At 35.7% G+C, this 20,606-nt stretch overlaps 1 protein-coding gene across 2 annotated transcripts in view; it reads right to left on the bottom strand.

Moving 5' to 3' along the window:
- HGF (hepatocyte growth factor (hepapoietin A; scatter factor)) overlaps positions 1-20,606 on the bottom strand; it is a 95,042-nt gene that overhangs the window by 25,066 nt on the left and 49,370 nt on the right. For both annotated transcript variants that reach the window (XM_006896145.1, XM_006896144.1), the window contains exons 8-9: positions 9,712-9,886; positions 5,310-5,437 (exon numbers count right to left, since the gene is read on the bottom strand). In XM_006896145.1, the coding sequence (XP_006896207.1) occupies positions 5,310-5,437; positions 9,712-9,886 (303 nt within the window). The remainder of the gene's footprint in view (positions 1-5,309; positions 5,438-9,711; positions 9,887-20,606) is intronic.

Here is a 20,606-nt window from a genome sequence, read left to right as displayed (position 1 = left end):
TCATATACATTTTCTTTAATGACATTAATTATGATATAAACAAGGTAACCACACTCTTTCCATATTTTCCTTATGATTCTCATTTCCATTAATCCTTCTATTCTACCTTTCCCATCTTTTTAGTTTTATCCCTGGAGCAAATGTAAGCCTTTTGATTTTATGTGGTTGCTTAGCCTAAAGAGTTGAGTGTCTTCCTGATGTTACTGTTTTCTCATACCCTGTCAATTGTTTAGCTGCAAGCTGAGCCTTAGGGTAAGTTGACCTCCAGGCTTGAAGTGTTATTACTAGTCTGGGTCTACAATTAGTCTCTATGGGAAAAGTAGAAAAGTGTGATCTTTTTTTTTTCTTTGTTTGCTTACAAAGTTCAGGTATTTATGCTTTTGTAATTTGTTCTACAATTTTCACTCACTCTTTTCAGAATCTTCTACTGTGATTTTTTTATAAAAAATAGATTTTTTTTTAATATTAGAGTATTGAGAATACCATGGACTGCTAGGAAAACAAACAGATTTGTCCTGGAAAGGGTTAAACTGGGTGGCTCCTTGGAGGCAAGGATTCTGAGGCTCCATCTAACATATTTTGGACATGTTGTGAGGCGAGACCGGTCCTTGGAGAGGGACATCATGCTTGAGAGGGTGGAAGGACAGTGCAGGAGAGGAAGGCCCTCTATGAGGTGGATTGATTCAGTGACTGGGATAATTGGGATGGGAGTGTCAGAGACAGTGCAATTGGCACAGGACAGAGTGGAGGTTTAGGGCTGTTGTACATAGGGTCGCTATGAGTCACAAGCAACTCAACGGCACATAACAACAACAACAACAACACTGGTTTACTCAAAGTTCATATACAATGTTTTTCACACCAGATCTTTCCCATTTCCTTTACTTACTTCTCCCTCTACCCATCAATTGTGTGACCCCATGATTATCTCCCTGCCATGCTCACCTCTCTGCTCCTACCCTTCCCCCCCTTGGATCCTCATACACATTTTACTAGTTATCTTTCTATTTCTACAACAATGATCTTATACAGTACTTGTCCTTATGGGACTGAGCTATTTTCACTTAGCCTAATGTTCTCTAGTCCCTCTCAAGTTAGGTAGTATTTTTCAAAATCATTGCTCCTGCATGCTGCATAGTATTCCATCATGTGACTGCACCACAATTTCTGAATCCATTTGAATGTGGTTAGGTATTTGGGCTGTTTTTATGTTCTTGAGATGGTGAATAACACTGCTGTGAACAATGGTGTACTAATCTCCATTTGTGCCTCAGTTCTTATTTTCTTGGGGTATATTCCAAGCAGTGAAATAAATGGGTCATATGAAATTTTTATGTTCAGCTTTTTAAGGAAATGCCAAACTGCCTTCCAGAGTGGTTGTGCCATTTCACAATCCCACCAACAGTGTATAGAAGTTCTTATCTCTCCCCATACTCTCCAACATTTATTACTTGCTGTGCTATTAAAGTATGCCAATGCTATCTGAGTGAGATGATATCTTGTTGTAGTTTTGATTTGCATCTCTCTTATTGCCAATGATTTTGAGCATTTCTTCATGTGTCTCTTGGTCATCCAAAAATCTTCCATTGTGAAAAGTCTTTCAATGTCTTTTGCCCATTTGGTAATTTGTAATCTCTTTAGAGTATCCCACAATAATAGCTTGATATTACCTACTTCTGGTTGTAGGTTTATGTTGCTGTGGTATCAGATTTTTGAAAAATGGCTTTTCCATCTTTTGCATTAACTCCTGCTGAGGACATGGTCTCTAGTTGCCTCATCTGTGGATACAAGGTCTTGTAAATCATCAATAGCTATGGGACCAATATAAGAGAGAGTTTTCCACACTCTGGGGAGATGGTGGAAATACTGTGGAGAGATTGTGAATAGACTGTGGCAAGGTAGAAGCACAGAAACTCTAGAGATGGAGCCAAAGTTAAAGGATTTGCTTCTGGATGACTGATTGAAGAGCTGTGCCTTGTGATTCCTATGAGATAAAGTTTGATGGATGATTGAGAGAAGCAGAGGTATATTTGTGCTGCTGAACTGAATCTAACTTATACTTGTTGACTGAGAAGCTGTCTGAACTAATTGAGGATTTTTGTCTTGCCATTAATCTGGCTTGGGGCTGCCATTTTTTAAATCTGGACTTTCATATTTTATATCCTTGTCAACCCCCACCCACAACCTATTTTTCTAATAAACTCCACAAGTGTGAGTAAAGTCTGTTAGTCAATTTCCAACAAGCATTGGACCTAATGATTTATAGAAATAGGTACAGGAATATGGAGGAATGGCATGTCTGGCAACATAGGTATTTTTTGATACTATGGATATTTTTGATCAGAATAGTTTCTCTTTATGAAGCAGGTAGAAGTTGGACTTGGTCTATCCTATATTGCATCAGTTCCTTATACAGGACTGATGAGCCCTTTGGATGAATTGATTTTATGCACCTTTTCTTTTCTTTTCTCTTCCATTTTCTTGGCAGGGAGAAACCAAGAGTTGCTCCTTAGGTACCTGTTGGTGAGTTTTGAAGACCCCAAACAGGCAAGATGAGCAGGATATGGACAGACAGTAGGACTATATTCATGACTATGCATATATTTGGCAGATGATAGTTATACATTTATATTGGTATATGTAGTGTACAGCAGAATCAACAAGGGGTAAAGTCCTATAAATGTCTTCATCATAAGTCATTATGCTGAAGGAATGATTTGCTGGTGCTCGGATTACAGACCATAGTTTCAGAGGACTTCAAGGTCTATTAGTGTAACACAGTCCACAAAGACAAGGTTCTGCATCCAACTTTGCTGAGCATCTGCTTTTGTCTTGATTAATTTCTTTAGTATACTTCAGTTAAGTTTAATTTCTTTTTCAGTTTTTCCTGTTTGAAAAAAGTCTAACTTATTTTTGTTATTTTATGATATTGTTCTTGTGAACCATCAAGTTGACCCTCCAGCAGGTTTTCAGAGGCAGATAATCACATGGATATGAATATAAATACTTCATAGCATCAATGATTTTCTGAGTATCACCTCTTATGTTTCATAAAATCTAATATGTAGTATTTTCTCAAAATTATATTTGTTTAACATTTGTAAAACAGTTATTTTATATCCACCTTGAAGAAATTAGCAAAATCTGACACATACACACACACACACATACATACACATACACACTGCATACAATTAAATTGACAGTATCATAGAAAGGCATACACTGCCATTTGAAATTTCAGTTTTATGAAAAATTAAAAATTGGCTAATGATGTCTCTCAAGGAAAAGAACTAGGCTTTCCTTATTTTGTAATTCTTCATAATTCCAAAAATACTTGTGCATGTATGAAACACAATACATGCTCAAAGAATAATAACATACTGTTGAAAAATTATGAAATGGAAGAAAACATGGAATAATGGAAAGGTTCATAAGGAAAATCAGATTATAATATCACCTGTAACAATTTAAGAATTTAGGCAAGTTATTTAAATTTCATAAAACTGCCTTCATTGTCTATTCACGAGTAGATTTATTAGGTAAGCAATAAAGCCATCTCTATTAATATCTCAAATTCACGTATTCTCTTATATAGTCATTTGGTAATTAAAAAAACACACATGAAAGCATATATTACTTAATATTGACCAAAAGCTTGTAAAACAATTGCTCTCATTCCCTCCTACCACTTTCAGATTATTGGTGCTTATTCTAATGAACAGGACAGGGGAATAGAAAACCCAGATGTTACCAAATTTCACTTAATTATTGGTTTCAACTTTATGTCAAGCTGACCTTTAAAATCGTCTAAAGAGTGAATTTGAATGATCAGGGACTCATTTCCTCCCTCTAAAACTGTTGTTCATGAACAGTTAATAGACCACAAAAGAAGCAAAGATATAAGAATAAAGCTGTGGAATCGAAATTTAAATTTGTCTTCAGTGTTTTGGGGATAATTTAGGACTGACTATGCCCTCACAAAGAAATTTAAGTGAAAGAGAATAAGATAATTTAAAACCATACATCACTATACAGTTAGAAAATGTCAATAGGCTAACGTTGTTATTAATCTTTAACATGTGAGTTCACATCAATAAACCTTTTCTCCACCACTGCTCTCTGAAACAGTTCTATTCCATGGCTTCTATGTTTCCAAATCACAGTAGTGATTAATTCTAAACCCCACTACTATTTATCCTTTCCCCTTCCAACCCCTTGGTCCAAATATTCTCAACTCTTGTGTGAATTATTAAATAGGCCACTCAACTGGTTTCCTTGCTTTTGCAGTAAATTCAGGCTGTTTTCCATATTCCAGCAGGAGTTATCAATTCACAATTTTGTCAAATCATAGAATTGCTCTTTCCAGAGCCTTGCAACAAAATCACTTATTTTGAGTAAAAGGGCAAACTTTTACAATTCCTAGAAGGCCAATGCAATTGGAGCTGCTTGCTTTCTAATCCTCTCCCATGATACCATCTATTTTGTTCATTTTATACCAGACCATATGCAACCCTTTTTTATTTTCGCTTTTCAAATACTACCTTATTTTATACAATATTTGCATATAATTTCTTCTACTTACATTGTACTTTACCCGTCTACAACATGACATTCTACTTGTGCATTTCCTTTCAGAAGTCCTTGATTACCTTAATAAGTAAGATCTTGAAAGACTATTAAAATATAAAATAGTCTCTATAACTCTGAGACTTTTTTTCTTGGAAGCACATACCACAAACTAACATACTTATTTTATTTCTTTTTTTCTGCTTTCTGTGTAGTAGATGCTAGTTCCATAACAATATATACTTCAGCGGTTTACTACTTCATCCACAGTGCCTAGAGCTGTGCAAAGTACTCAAACACAGTCAGATAAATAGATGATTAATGACTAAATTAATATATGAATAATACATGCTTATAAAATATGCTGTTGTTGATTGCTGTTAAGTCGAGCACAACTCATAGCGACCCTATGGAAAAAAGACCTGAAACCTTTCTATAACTATTAACATTTATCAAAGTTCATAGAGTTTCCAGAGGCATGTTGTTTAGGAAGTGGATGCCACCCCTGCTTCCAAAAATAATAAGTATTTATAAAATTATATATATAATTTCTATATAAATAAAAATAAAATTTATATATAAATAAAAATTATATATAAAACCGTCTTCATACTTGAAGATTTTGTTTGTTAACCAACGAAGGCATTCACTAAAAAGTATATCTTCAGCTATAAAATGTATCTTCCCTGTAGACTTTCCCTGGATTTAATTATGTCTCATTGCAAAATATCAGCTGTTACCTTGTCCACTTGACACATCACATTTTGGAATTTGGGAGCAGTAGCCAACTCGGATGTTTGGGTCAGTAGTAAAACACCAAGGTGATTCAGCTCCATCTGGATTTCGGCAATAGTTTTCTCTTAGATCTCTGTAAAATGAACATATTAACGTAAATTGCCAGAGTTCTTAGGCTAGTGAAGTCAGCTTTATTATGTTTATAGATTCTCAGAATGTATGCAGGTCTATAGAGTTCAAAGTTTTAGGACTTGTAATAGCTTTGAGAATTTAAAATTCAGTATAAAAAATGATATTGCCCAAATAACTGGAATAAATGCTGGCAGATGTGCTTTGCCAGTCTTAGACCTAGAGTTTCATGTAAACATCACCGTCTCGTGAAAGATAGAAAGGGACCATTCATTCTTATCACTTTTTCTGACTTACCCTCTCAATTGTCACAGTTTTTTTTTTAAAAAAAAAACAACTCATCTATCACTTATTATATTTTTGGTGACTCAAGCCACATATAATGTAGAAATAAGTGTGTCTCTTTGTGAAGAAGAAATGCTATTCATAGTAGTCACTAACAATCCTCATTTCAAATAAAGCTCAAGCTATTCAAACACCACACAAAAAGAGGATAGCTACTTCTGCTTTGAATTTGGTATCTCATTGATTCATTTAATGTTCTATAGATTTCATCTAAATATAGTTTGTTTTATTTTCTTGGTTCAGAATGGTTACTTGAGGCTGTATAGAGTAAAAGTCTTATTTCTGTAAAAGTAAAGTCTGAAAGTGTGCCAATATTCTCGAAAGGACTTCCGTGGTATAGGATATTAACTGCTGGGCTGTGATCCAATCAGTCACTCAGTGAAAGAAAGATAAGACCCTTTCCTCGCTATAAGATTTTAACTCTAAAAACTCAAACTCATTGCCATTGAATCATAAATGACCCTTTAACAATTTGCCTGAGGCTGTAAATACATGGGAGATTCCCGATCTTTCTCCCACAGAGAGGCTGGTGGATTCAAACACTCAGAGAAGTGTCATTTTAGTTGGCAGTACAACTCCCTGGAGGCTATTCCATTAGAATTCTCCATATTTACAGCCTTCAAAACCTGATGGGGGGCTAACTCCACAGCAGAAGAGGATTTTTTTTGGTTTAGCATGTCCTAGATATAAATCCTTAATATAATATTAAAGTTAAATAAAATAAAGATTTTCTTGTTTGATCTGAAAATTGTTTCCTATTTCTAAATAAAGACACATTTCCTCCTTCCCCCAAATTCTCTGTTACTTGTTTAACTAAATTACTGCTACTCTCTATACTGAAAACAAAATAGGAGAAGGGTGAGCAATTGCCTCCCATGCTTTTAACTGTCTCTGAAAACCTGCTGGAGGGTCAGCTATAGATGGATCAGTTTCAACTCAACAATACTCAACAATAACAACACATACTAGAAACAACAGAATGTATCCCTTGGGTACAATTAGAAACACTATGAGTCTATTAATACCCAGCTGGAACATTAAAAAGCAAAAACATTTAAGGGAAGAAAACTGGGTATGGTTAGGAAGTCAACTAATCAAAATAGTTTTTGAATATCAACCACATCAACTATGCAGATATTTAATTTTTTAAATGGTCTTGCATTTTGATACAAACTGTGTTACTTCAGGATTTGAGAACATTAATTTCTGGCACTTAAAGCCATTTAATTCAAGGGTTCTTAGTTAAATCTCATAGTCAAACAATTTTACATACAAAATTAGTAATCGGCAAAGATTTTAAAACAACAGAAAATTTTACTTATTTTATTCAAAATTGTACTTGTGATTTTTAAAAACTTACAAATGCATAAAATATGAAATAATGACTTAAAATTTATATAAGTTTTCAATTCTAGGTGAGTAACTGCTGAGGAAAAGTATTTGGGGTTACTATTTTAAGTCAGCATAATTGTATGAAGGTATAAGATACAAGGTGTTCAGTGACTCAGTTTAGGCTTACTTATAAAATCTAAGTCCAGAAACACCTCATAAATCAGGATTAAATAATAATGAAAGGCTAGGTTTGCCTAAATATTTTTCCTAAATCCTTACCCTGCACTTGAAATAGGAACTGTTTACAATTATGAAAGGGATAGATGATATATGATTTATGTCGCTTCTTCATAAACCATATTGTTCAGAAGCATGGAGTTTTAAAATGAGAAAAGAGTGTCTAATACAACATGGGCTCCTTACTAACATTGCTAGATGACAGAAGGTAAATGCATTACTATTTTGAGCAAAATTCTGTTTAATATTTTATCATTCATCTAGCACAGTTCACTAGCATAGGTATTTTTATGCATATCAGGAGAAGTGTTGCACTGGGAAAGCCTGCAGTCAGGGGGCTCTCCAAATATTGAGGACAAATGATGTCAATTTGAGGACCAAAGTATGCCTGATTTAGGCCATGGTCACTTTAGTCACTTGCTATGCATATGAGAGGTAGAAAATGAATAAGGATGACAGAAGAATTGATGCCTTTGAGCTGAGAAGAGTACCAAATATCCTATGCCCAACCAAGAGAACAAACAGATGTGTATTGGAGAAGGTGCAGCCAGAGTGTTCTTTGGTGGCAAAGATGATAAAGCTTCATCTCACATACTTTTAGCATGCTGCTAGAAGAGGCTCTTCCTTAGAGAGGGATATCCTGCTTGGAAAGGTGGAAGGATGGGGAAGGAAGAAGAGGAAGACCCTTACTAGGTGAATTGACACTGTGAATGCAGCAAAGTAAGGGCTTGTGTGTGTCAGAGATTGTGAGGATAGCACAGGACAGGACAGGGTTCAGAACTGTCGTTGATAGGCTCAATATGAGTCATACTCAACTTGATGGCACCTAACAATAACAACATTTGAATGTCTCCTTAATTTGACCAAAGAGCTAAATTAAGAAAGGAAGGCTTAAGGTCTGATATTAAATAATGGCAATATTTTAAAAATTAACTTATATAATGTATGGATAAAATTTTGATAACCAACTTCTTTTTCTTACAAAAGAAGTTCAATAGGCACTTAAACATACACAATTTCTCGTGTCAATATTACTAGTCACTAGAAGGTAACAAAAAGTGTTAGTGATACTATGTCCCTGTTCCATTTTGTCTGTATTAACTATTCTTTTCTCATTTCATTTGCTTTTCCTGATTTGATATATATTTCTGAAGTGGCTTGTTCATCAGGTGTAGAGAGTGAATTGCTGAAAGGAAATGAGGAATTTAAACCTAGGAATACATCTATATATTTTATAATTTGTAAATAATTAGACAAAATGACAAAATAGCAATATCTCAGTAAATTATTGCTGAATTCTATTTCTTTTTTACAAAACAACTATAAAAAAATCTACAAAATATAAAATAGGTGGATTGATCAACTAGTACTTAGCACTTTTTCCATCTTGAAATACTAAGCTCTCTTGCTAAAATCTATTCAATCAAATCTAGTGTTCTTTATTTAGAGTTGTTTTTCAGCAAAAATACCATGAATAGCAAGTGTTTATAAATTTAAAATGTAATAATTTTATGTTCTTCATACAAGGCGGACAACTTGAAAACACATGGAACTATGACTATATCTGTTCAACAAAAGCAGTGAGTGGGAAGCAACCACAAAAACAGCACAGAGCAAATTGATCATTGATACTCATGTCCCTCCAGGGCTGTTTCTTGGACTTCATTCTTGTAACCAATTCTCACTACCTTCATTTCAAAGCAAATTTTAAAGCAACGTTTTAAAACAACGTTTTAAAACAACGTTTTAAAACAACGTTAAGCCTTTAAAAATTATTTTGTTAAGTTCTTCATGGTTGAAACATCATGAATCCAAAATTTTTACTGTAATCAAGGTCCTCTTTTTATAAGAGGGAACTCCCCCCTACATTTAATATGGAAATCCAAAAGTACACCTTTTTAAAAAACATGTATGGTCAACATTATCATTAAATGCTTTCTTAAAAACACCTGCAAGAGCTAAGCTGTGCTCAAGCACAACATAGGGTTGTGTTTAGAAAGTATGGTACACCAATTGCGTGCATCAGAATCACAAAGAGTGCTTGTTTACTGCAATCTGTGAACCAAATCCCTGAGTGGAGCATGAGAATCTGTATTTAACTCCTCCTACTCAATGGCAATGAGTGAGATAATAAGGAAGCTACTCAGAACTGACTCTTCATTGGCTTCCCAAGGCTATAAATAGCAGTCCACCCATCAGAGGGGCAGGGCCTTTGGGTCAGCAGCAAAAGAATGTATGGACTATACCATTAGATCCCCATCTCATTATCATAGGCGCACTAGTCTGAAGAACACAGAAATTAGTAGAAAGCAATCATCATGTTTCTCCTGCCATAAATGAAATCTTTGAAATCTGATTACTTACTTGCACTTGAAATTTTCAGGTGTTATGTCATGCTGATGAGGATACTGGGAATCCCAGCGTTGACAAGGAATTCCGTTCCAAATTGTATTTGTTGAGCCCCGGTAACCTTCTCCTTGACCTTGAATGCACTCAGTTGTTTCCATAGGAACATCAGTGTCATTCATAGAACTATAAGCTAAGGGTAAAAGAAATACAAATAATAAAAACTATCAACAAGTGCATTGTCTACTTCTTAGAGTATATTTGTATGTTTATAGCTAATATTTTTACTAAGAAACTCTATTATTTCTGATATTTGCATTCCAATATTTCTTTCACTCAAACTTTGTTTTGTTATTGAGAAACAATTTCTAAAGGCACTTTACTTCCCTAACTTCAGTATAAATTGGTTATAAACTATGTAATTACACCTAAATTAAGGTTGCTCATGTACATGCAAAGTTGGTAACAACAGTGATTAGCATCTGAAATGACAAATATAATTTTACCCATTTTGTTAAATTTTTCTTTTCCATAATCTTATTGACATTTAAAAAAATAAAACTGTTTCTATGAAAATTTCTCTCTTTTCTTCCCTAGTTCCAATGTACTAATACACATCAAGAAGTTTATTAAATCATTAGTCAAGTAACTAAAAAAAACACAATATTTACTCTTACTAGGTATTGGAGTCTTCTTTTAACTTCAATATTTGTGTAAGCAAATTATAACTTGGAAAATTTTTGAACAGCTAAAATTTACATATCTTACCAAAGAATATGTAAGGAAAGTTTTGGGTTGTGTTTACTTTGTGATATTGGTTATTTTCCCCTCCACAAGCGTGTGTCTGTTGGCATTTGGCCCCTTTTGGCTAACAAGAACTCAAGGGCAGAGGCCTACTCACGGGTGTGTCTTTAAAACTGTAGTGAGGCGTGGAATACATGGCTGGCCTAGAAACTCTTGAGCAGTGTTTCCACTCTGGAAGTTGGTTTCTTATGTCTTGAAATTTTAAATTCTAAAATTTAAAAATTTTAGAATTTTTACATTTAAGTGGTACAGTAGCAGTGATTTGTCTATTTGCTGTAGTGAATAACTTGGAATTGCTCTGATATTAAACATTGTGCCATGGTTGTGTCAAGGGCCATAATGGTTACCCATCATGGACAATGTTTGGAAGAGCTTCCAGATTGATTAACGTTTGAAAGCAGGAGTGCCATACACTTCCTAAAGCAGATGCTTCTACAAACTCAATAGTTAAATGTTAATAGTCAAATGGTAATTAGAGAACAGAGTTCAGGTCTTTTGTTCATAGGGTCACTATGAGTCATATTCGACTTGACGACACTTAACCACTTAACACTTAACCACTGCTAAGTGAGACTAGTGTCACTAGTGGAGTAAGATTCTTCTACTTTGTGTATCATTCTTCATCAATTTGCTGTAATGAGGTAATATGGGTTTGCTGTGATGCTGAACCTTATGCCTGTGGGGTATCAAGTACCATAATCATCTCTCAAGGTGGACAGTGTTTGGTGGAGCTCCCAGATGCAAAGCAGGATTGGAAGTAGAAGTGGCATCCACTTCCTAAACCACATTCCTGTGGAAACTCTATGAACTTGGAGAAAGATGACAATTATGGAAAGGCATTAGGTCTCTTGTTTATGGAAAGACATTAGATTAGGTCTTTTATTCATAGAGCCACTGAGTCACAATCAACAAAAACAACCAAAGAATACATTAAAATATTTATGGTTCAATAGAGTAAAGCTCTAAAAGGAGTAAAAGCTGTGTGGGAAAGCCGTATTACCAACTTCACAGAGGAGAACTTGTCCTTATCAACAGCATTGAAACGACAACACAAATTTCCATGAGGTCAGACATATCCCTCACACTCCCACACCTCTTTTTACTCATCCCAACACCAATCTTACAGCTTCACTGTTTACAAAATCTGATGCAGTAGTGCACGGACTTCACAGAGCCACAGTAAGGAAGTCAAAACACTGTAATTCAGGTTAGTAAAATACAGTCAGGGCAGCCTCCAAAATGTGCTTGTAGGTGCCTCAGCCTTGATTGTGAATTTAGGCGGGTGTTGCAAACCTCTCAGTCCTGCCAATTACAGCCACCACCACCCAACACTATTCTCCAAATAACGGGCTAAAGGCTCTTTGTCAGCTCCTATTTATGGTGTAACAGTCATAAAGTCTGCTTCATCTCATGCCAAGTCTCTAGTTCTCAGCTAGAGCTACTATGCTTGCTACTCCCATGGACCATAGTCAGCCTGACACAAGAATCTCTGTCCCTGAAGGATGTACTGCATTCTCTTGCTTCTACTCTGCTGCTAGTATGAAAGCAGCAATTCTGCTGCTGGATCCACTCAATTCCATAATGGTGAGACTAGCCAATCTTTTTGTCGATTGGCAGGACTAGCCAATCCCTTGCAGACAGACTAACATGCTCTATTCACCTATTTCTGCCCATCCACATGGCAAAGTCAGACAATAGGAAAACAATTTTGAATAACAAAGCCTTAACATCACAAATGTCAATGTACACTCTCTAGCTACTTTTAGAATTGAAATAGTATTTCAAGAATTCTCTATTAAAAATGTAATTCTGGCATCAGGATTGGAAGAAGGCTTATCAACAACCTGACTTATGCAGATGACACAAGCTTGCTTGCCTACTCTGAGGAGTACTTGAAAAGATCATGGCTGACAGCCTTCTCTATGGATTGCATCTCAACATCAGAAAAAGAAAAATCCTCACCATTGGGTTAATAGGTGCATAATGATAAAAAATTTGAAGTTGTTAACAATTTCATCTTGCTCAGATCCACAATCACCGTATTTGACACCAGAAGTCAGGAAACAAAAAGATGAGTTTATTAGAAAAATCTGCTGCCAGGGACAACTCCAGAGTGTGAAGAGCAATGATATCAGTCAAGAGATTAAGGTACACCCAATCCAGGCTATGGTCTTCTCAATCGCTTGCTATGAACCTGAGAGTTGGACAATGAAATAAGATGACAGAAGAGGAATTGATGCCTTTATTGTGGTGCTGGAGAAGAGTATTTAACAAACTCTGATCTGTCAAGATAACAAACAGGCCTGTGCTAGAGAGGGTGAAATCAGGTTGCTCCTTTGATGCAGGGATGTTAAAATTCCATCTCACATATTTTTGGCATGTTGTCAGAAGAGGTCAATCCTTTAAGGGGTACATTAAGGTTGGTGGAGGGTCAGCACATGAGAAAAAGACTATGGATGAAGTGCATTGACACGGTGATGGTGGCAATGGGTCATGGTGCTGGAAAAAAAGAAGTTAGCTCAGGATAAGGCAAGGTTTTGGTTGTTGTTCATAGTGTCATTTTGAGTTGTATTCAACTTGATGACACATAATGACAACATAACAGTTTAAAATTTGAATGGATTTATTTGACTGACCAGATTCCGAAATAAAATTTAAAAGCTCTCCAAAGGAGAGAAAGAACCGCATCTTCCTTCAGAGGTTAGTGTAAATTTAAAAGCAAAAAAGAAAAAAAATCAAAGAACCAACAATGATTCTTGAATAGCATTAAAATGTACTTCTCCTTTACAAATACACAATTGATGTGGCTGAATGCATTACTTGTGTTCCATGCAGACTAAGAAAATCTCAAGTTTAGAATTGTGTTATGAAGCTTTGTGGAAAGAGAGAAAACAACCGAAAAACTACTAAATTGTAATTGTTATATAAAAAGAAAACAAAAGCAAAAATTCAGTATCATGGAGCTTGAACAGACTCATAGCTGCCCATCTGGTGGTTTCCTGAGGCTGTAAATTGCACAGGAGAAGATGACTCCTCTTCCCTTATAAAATCACTTCTAGAGTCACTAGTAGATTTAACAGTAGGGAAGATGAACCTCTGAGTTAGCAGCACAGCTTCCTATGCAGTGCACCAGCAGGGCTCTCTGTCTCTCCTGTATTTATTGATACAAATTGCCTTTGGATAACTTCAAATTAGAATTATCTGTTTTGTAAAAAACATAAATGCAGGTTATACACATGGATTTCACCGGATGGTATGAATAGGAATCAGATTGATTACATTTATGAAAAGAACCACTGGAGAAACTCAATATCAGCTGTGAAAGCTAGGCCAGGTGCTGATTGTGGAGCAGATCCCCAACTAATGCAAGTTCAAATTGAAGCTAAAGAATATTAGATCAAATCCATGGGAACTAAAGTTTGACCTTGAGTCTATCCCACTTAAATTTCAGAACCATCTCAGGAAGAGGTTTGAGCCTTGAATACCAATGAGTGAGGACCAGAAGAGTTATGGGAAGATATCAAGAATATCATCCAGGAAGGGTGCAAAAGGTCATTACAAAGACAGAGGAGGAAAAAAAGACCACAATGGATGTCAGAATATAGCACTGGAGCTCCCAGAAGCCAAAGCACAGGGAAGAAATCAAGATATTAAAGAGCTTAACAAAAGATTTCAAACGACAGAGAAGGATGACAAAGTAAAATATTACAATGAAATATGTTAGGACCTGTAGTCACAAAATCAAAAGCGCTGAACTCGCTCAGCATTTTTTAAGCTCAAGGAATTGAAGAACAAATTTAAGGATGCTTTGGGCAGAATATTAAATGATCCAGAAAGCATTAAGATGGAAAGACTATAGAGACTCACTGTACTGAAAAGAATTGGCAGACACAGAAGAATTTCATGAAACAACATATGAGAAAGAGCATATTGTAATGAAGGAAGAAATTCAAGCTGCTTTGAAGGAACTGGAAAAAAAATAAAGCTCCAGGAATAGATGGTATACCAATTGATGTATTTCAGCTAACAGATATTACCCTAGATGTGCTCGTCAAGTTGTATCAAGAAATCTGGAGGACAACCACTTGGCAAACTGACTGGAAGAGATCTATATTTGTTCCCATTCCAAAGAAAGGTGACCCAACAGAGTGTGGAAATTATCAAACAGTGTCATTGATATCACTGGCAAGCAAGAGTCTGCTGAAGATTATCCAAAAATGACTGGAACATCACATCAGCAAAGAACTGCCAGAAGTCCAGGCTGGGGTCGTGGTACTAGGGATATTTAGCTAATGTTAGATATGTCTTGGCTGAAAACAGGGAGTACCAGAGATATATCTATCTGTGTTTCATTGATTGTGCAAGGCGTTTGACTGTGTGGATAATAAACTGTGGCTGACTCTGAGAAGAATGGGAATCCCAGAATACTTGATGGTGCTAAGGTGAAACCTATACTTGGACCAGGAAGCAGTCGTCAGAACAGAGCGAGGAAACACTGCATGCTTCAAAATTGAGAAGGGTGTACTCCAGGGATATACCCTATTTACAGAACAGATTATCCAGGAGGCTGGGCTTTATGAGGAGAAGTGTGGTATTATGCAGATGACATAACTCTGCTTGCTGAAAATGAGGAGGCCCTGAAGCACTTGCTGCAAGTCAAAGACTGCAGCCTTCAATATAGATTGAGGTTCAATATCAAGAAGACAAAGGTTCTCACCACTGGGCCAATTGGCAGCATCAGGATGAATGGTGAAGAGATTGAGTTGTTAATAGCTTTAGTTTGCTTGGCTCTACAGTCAACACTCTTGGCACCAGGAGCCAGGAAATTAAAAGATATATTGCAATGGAAAAATATGCTGTTAGGGACCTCTCCAAATTACTGAGGAGCAACATTGTCACTCTGGAGAGTAAGGTGCACCTGATAAAGACCATGGTCTTTGCAATCACTTGCTATGCGTCAGAGAGTTGGACAATGACTAAGGAGGATAGATGGAGAATTGATGCCTTTCAGCTGTGGTGTTGGAGAAGAGTATTGAATATACCATGGACTGCTAAGAAAACAAATAGGTTCATCCTGGAGAGGGTTAAACCAAGTTGCTCCTTGGAGGCAAAGATTCTGATGCTTCATCTGACATACTTTGTACATGTTGCAAGGAGGGACCAGTCCTTGGAGAAGGACGTCATGCTTGGGAGGGTGGAGGAACAGTGCAGGAGAAGAAGACCCTCTATGCGGTGGATTGATTCAGTGACAAGGGTAATTGTTGTAAATGTGTTGGAGACAGTGAGATTGGCACAGGGTAGAGCTGGGTTTAGGGTTATTATACATACGGTTGCTATGAGTTGCAGGCGATTTGACGGCACATAATAACAACATTGATTTGGAGTAAACAAGAATTACTGACACAGGACAAAAGACTTGGGAAAAAAAGAACTTTGAAAAAGAAACTTTGAAGTTTTCTAATAAAATCGTTTATGAGATTAAGGCTATTACCTGAAGGTCTTTGATGAAATACAAAATAATAATTAATTTGATAGCCTCTGGAGAATTCTATTCCACCAAAACAAATACAACTAACTACTGTATTTGTGGTTAGTCACATTAACTGTTCATTTATTTTGTCTGACAGCATGTGTAGAGAAGTCTTCAAAAGAAAAGAACCCTAAATCAAGTTTGAAAAATTAATCTTATGCTGATATATTGCATATGTACAACAAACTAATAATACATAGCATTCTACCAGGTAACTAGAACTTTTATTAGGCTTTATTAAGATACAACATACAACGTTAATAGCCTTTTTAGATTTTTATTTACTGTAATATATATTATATATATAATACCTTAACAACTTTACTTATCCCTGTTTTAATCCAGTCAAAATAATTCATTCTTGTGATTTTGACCACAAACTAGCATTCCTGAAAGAGTCTATTTTTTCTTTTAAAAGGATTCTCTGAAACCAGTATACCAGTATTTATTCCATTGGCACTCAGCTGCTAGACGTGACCCCAAATACATACTTACATTAAAACTACACAACTCTGATGGCAATGGATAGGATAAACAGTATAAGATTAGGAAGATGTATTAGTGCATCAAGTTCCTAAAATAGTCTCAATGAATAAATAAAAGTTATTCTGAGTCCTTCATAAAACTGTTTAATAAATATTATCTGATGAAGACTATGATGAATGACTTTTTTACAGACCATTTAACTATGATATAAATGTTTGATCTTTGCTGCTTATATACTTACTATTCAAACAAAATAAATTATTCCTGAACTGTGAAAAAATAGACCCCTTCTGTTACTCAACTGCATAAATATCTAAACCTAGTACAAAAACAAAATAAATGTTTGACTTTGATTGATTTGGAAAGGCCTATTAAATGTTGGGAAAGCAATTCCTTTGTACAAAATCCTTTAACATGGGACTTGAATAAGGAAATATTTTGAAGAGTCTCTAGTGACGATGCAAAGTGTTAGAGAAGCACAAAAATGTCTCCAAATATCAACTAAAGCTGATCCGTTTTAGCCAAAGTAGCTTGTTTTTTAAAATACTGCATCCCCACTACTCAAATATTTTTTTGCAAATATGTCTAGCAAATTCACACTGAAAATACCAAGAACTCTTTTGAGAGTTCCTTACAAATAAAACATTTTGCTAGGGGTGTCAGTGGAGGCCATCCTTTGGAAGCAGATGCAAACATATTTATGTGATCCTCAGTGGCCTGTGAGGGGAGAAATGTTTTCTTTTGATGACTGACATGAAGTTTTCTGTTTGGGAATACTTTAAGGAAAACAGCATTGACTATTCAGATCTTTCACTGTTCCGTTACAACAAAATCAAATGTAACGGGTGACTCTTAGAACATTAATTTCTCTTTTCTGTTATGTGTGTTACTAGCTTTCTGAGAAAAAGAAAAATATTAAGTGTTAGCTAACTTTGGGAATATCCTGTCCCTACACAGACTGAGAGACCAGTAAAACAAAGACACTAATCAGATGTTTGATCCATATCCTCTGCCAATCCCTAAGCAAGGCCTAGCAAATATTCCATGCATGCCTTAATGGTAGCCTAAGAGTACCAGCTGGAAATTTTGAATGCACAGGTATATTTTTCTGTCATACCCTGTGTTTAGAAACTTTATATAGACAGTAAGAATAAGTCCATTTCTTAAGGGTAATAAAGTAATGCTGTTCTTTATTCTAGAGTTAACAACAAGTAGCTTCATTAGGCTGTGGACAAATACCTGACTATCCCTTAGTAATTCAACTCAATTAATTTCTTAATTCCAGCTACTGAAAAGCAAAGGAAACCAAGAATTGCCTTTATGATGGTCCCTGGGGATTGAAAACAGTGGTCAATCTGCTCTCCCATCAACAAGACTTGTGTTTTGGGGGGCCACAAAGGAGAAGATAGGGCTCACTGTAAATTTAAAGAGCTTCTTATTTTAAAATTGACATGAGAAAACAGTAAAGACCTCCTAAGTACAAACCTCAAATTGCTTGCACGTTTGCTTTCTTTCCATTTGAAGCCAGAATCCATGTCTGAAACTTTCCCCTGGATCTTATCCAAGCCCTTTCTAGTATAAAAATGCTCAGGAGACAAGACTTTCATGAAGTTTTCAACTCTGTAGTCATAATCCTTAGAAGATGACTTGGAAAAGATCTCTAATCCAAGAATTTTCTCTTGAGAAAAAGTAGTGATACAATTGTTCTTTTTCAGACTAAAATATATGATAAGATTTTATGTCTATGAATCTATCAGCATCCCTTACATATATAACACAATGCAATTTAAAAGATTAGACATTATAAATTATGTCAATGTTCACTGACAAGGGGAAAGCTACTCTGTTACTGACGATGACATAGCTTTCAAAGGAACATTAGCTATCAAAGATCTGCCAAGGTCAAATTTCTAAAATAGTTGTGGATACTTAAGAAACTAGTAGTTTAAACAATGAAGCAGAAGAAGGGTGGGGGGAAGAATAGCTAAAGCATGATAATATTTGCTTTTATATTTTACTGGTAAACTATCAGGAATAGTAACGATAAATGGTCAGAGATTGCCCAAAGTGATGTCTTGTCATAAAATCAAATAAATCACTGGAGGGTTTTAAATGATATGTGAGTGTGTGTGTGTGTGTGTGTGTGTGTGTGTGTGTTTTCCTGGGGCTAGGGAATGACATATGTTGTGTAACCATCACTCTACAGAGGGGTGAAGAAATTAGAGGAGAAATATTTGATATAGATACTCTTCCATTCAGAAGATTATGTGACTATTCAAGATGATATTCCCTTAGTTCTCTGAGACAGTGATGGAGTGAAATAACTAGAGTTGGCAGATAATTAAGCAAAATGCCATCAAGTGGATTCCTATTCATAAGAATACTCCACGAAGTGTCTAAAGTTTTTAGGGAAGGAGTCTGTCTATCTTTATCATACAAACAGACAAGTCAATTTGAACCACAACCCATCAGCAGATAGATAGATACTCTATGCCCTACACCACCATGGATCATTGGCAAATAAACCGATAATTAAATTGCCAGGCCTTGGTGATGGACAAAATACAAGAGGCATTCACATTCTGGCATTGTAATGTTAAACTGGATTAATTGTGCTGCCAACTGTGAAAAGGAGAGGCTAGGAAGTAGAATAGGGAGCTCAGGTGTAGTACTTCCTGGGGAGCTGCTCTGCAAACCTACAGGTGGTGCCTCTCTGGGGGTTCAAATCCACCAGCGGTTCCTCAGAAGTAGGATAGACAATCTTCTCCTCTGCAATTTACAGCTTCCTAAAACCTGCTGGCGGGTTAGCTAGGATGAATCCATTTCAATGGACAACAAGGAGTTGAAAAAGTGGATTATCCTTTAAAAGAAATAAAACCAAAGGGGAAAAGACATGGAAATTATAATATAGCTCTTCAATTGGGTGAGCTTCTGGTGGTGAGAGGTGGAGAACAATTGATTGAAGCAACCAATAGGTGTCTCCTAGCTACTATAGACACCACATCTGCCTTACCTATGATCCTTCATAGAGCAAAAAGCTGGGGTTAGAGGGATGTGGCAACACTTGGGGAGAGCCAGGAGGTCACAAGTGTTTCTGTAAGATAGCTAAAACATCATTTACAATTTCTACTTCTGACTTTTCACAAAATCTATCCTGGAATTTCCAGACACTACATGATATGTGACATCATAAAAGTTTGGATGCAGAAATAAGCATATGAGTACAGCTGTCTTTTATTAAGACATTAAAGACATTGCAAAATATGTAAAACAGTGCTACTCTCCCCATTTTTTCCCTATGAAATGTAGTTCTTTTTAATTTAATATGTGTAAACATTCAATACATGTATTATTACTTTAAATATTTTTAAAAAGATATCTCATTTTAAATTTATATTTTAAAGACTTCTCATTTTTAATTTCTAATACAGTGAATATGGATTCATTTTACTCCCACAAAATCTACTCAGAGTTCTTAATCATGTTAGACTGTAAAAGCATCTTAAATCCAAGAAGCTTGAGAACAACTGACCTACATAGTCACAATTTTTGAAGGGACATCAACCACAAGACAGCTACTCAATTCCCAGAGACTCTCATTTCTAGAGTCTTTTGATGTTCACTTCAGAAAAACAACATTAATCCCAAGAAACGTCTTCTATTTCTCTCTGAAAAGTAGAGAATTCATCTAAGGCATAATTGCTAGTCAGAATATAAAATCAGTATAGGGGAAATTGTTAAGAAAATTCAGATTCTATATAAGATTTTCAATGTTCTTGGATTGTTTGCAATGCTTTTTAAGTTCCATATGCTTATATCTCTGTTAAAGATTATATGGATAGAATACTTTCACCCAGCTTCCCTTGTGGATAAAAGCCAAGGAAAGTGTGGTCTTCAACATTCAGTTACATAGTCATTCAACAATAAGTAATACTTATCCTTCATATTCAGTGATATGCTTACTGGAAGATAGAATGTTGGAATCAAAGTGGCAAGACAAATCTGTGATTTATTCAATTATTTAACAAATAGATTAATGGAGAACAGCATAACATATTGGCTTCTGAGGCTGGCATTGGGGTGGGGGTAAGAC

Source organism: Elephantulus edwardii, unplaced genomic scaffold (genome assembly GCF_000299155.1).
Source record: "Elephantulus edwardii isolate Elephantulus edwardi_28Jun2011 unplaced genomic scaffold, EleEdw1.0 scaffold00183, whole genome shotgun sequence".
NCBI classification, from domain to species: Eukaryota; Metazoa; Chordata; class Mammalia; order Macroscelidea; family Macroscelididae; genus Elephantulus; species Elephantulus edwardii.
The sequence above is the reverse complement of the archived record's forward strand: the minus strand, read 5'-3'. Positions and strand labels throughout refer to the sequence as shown.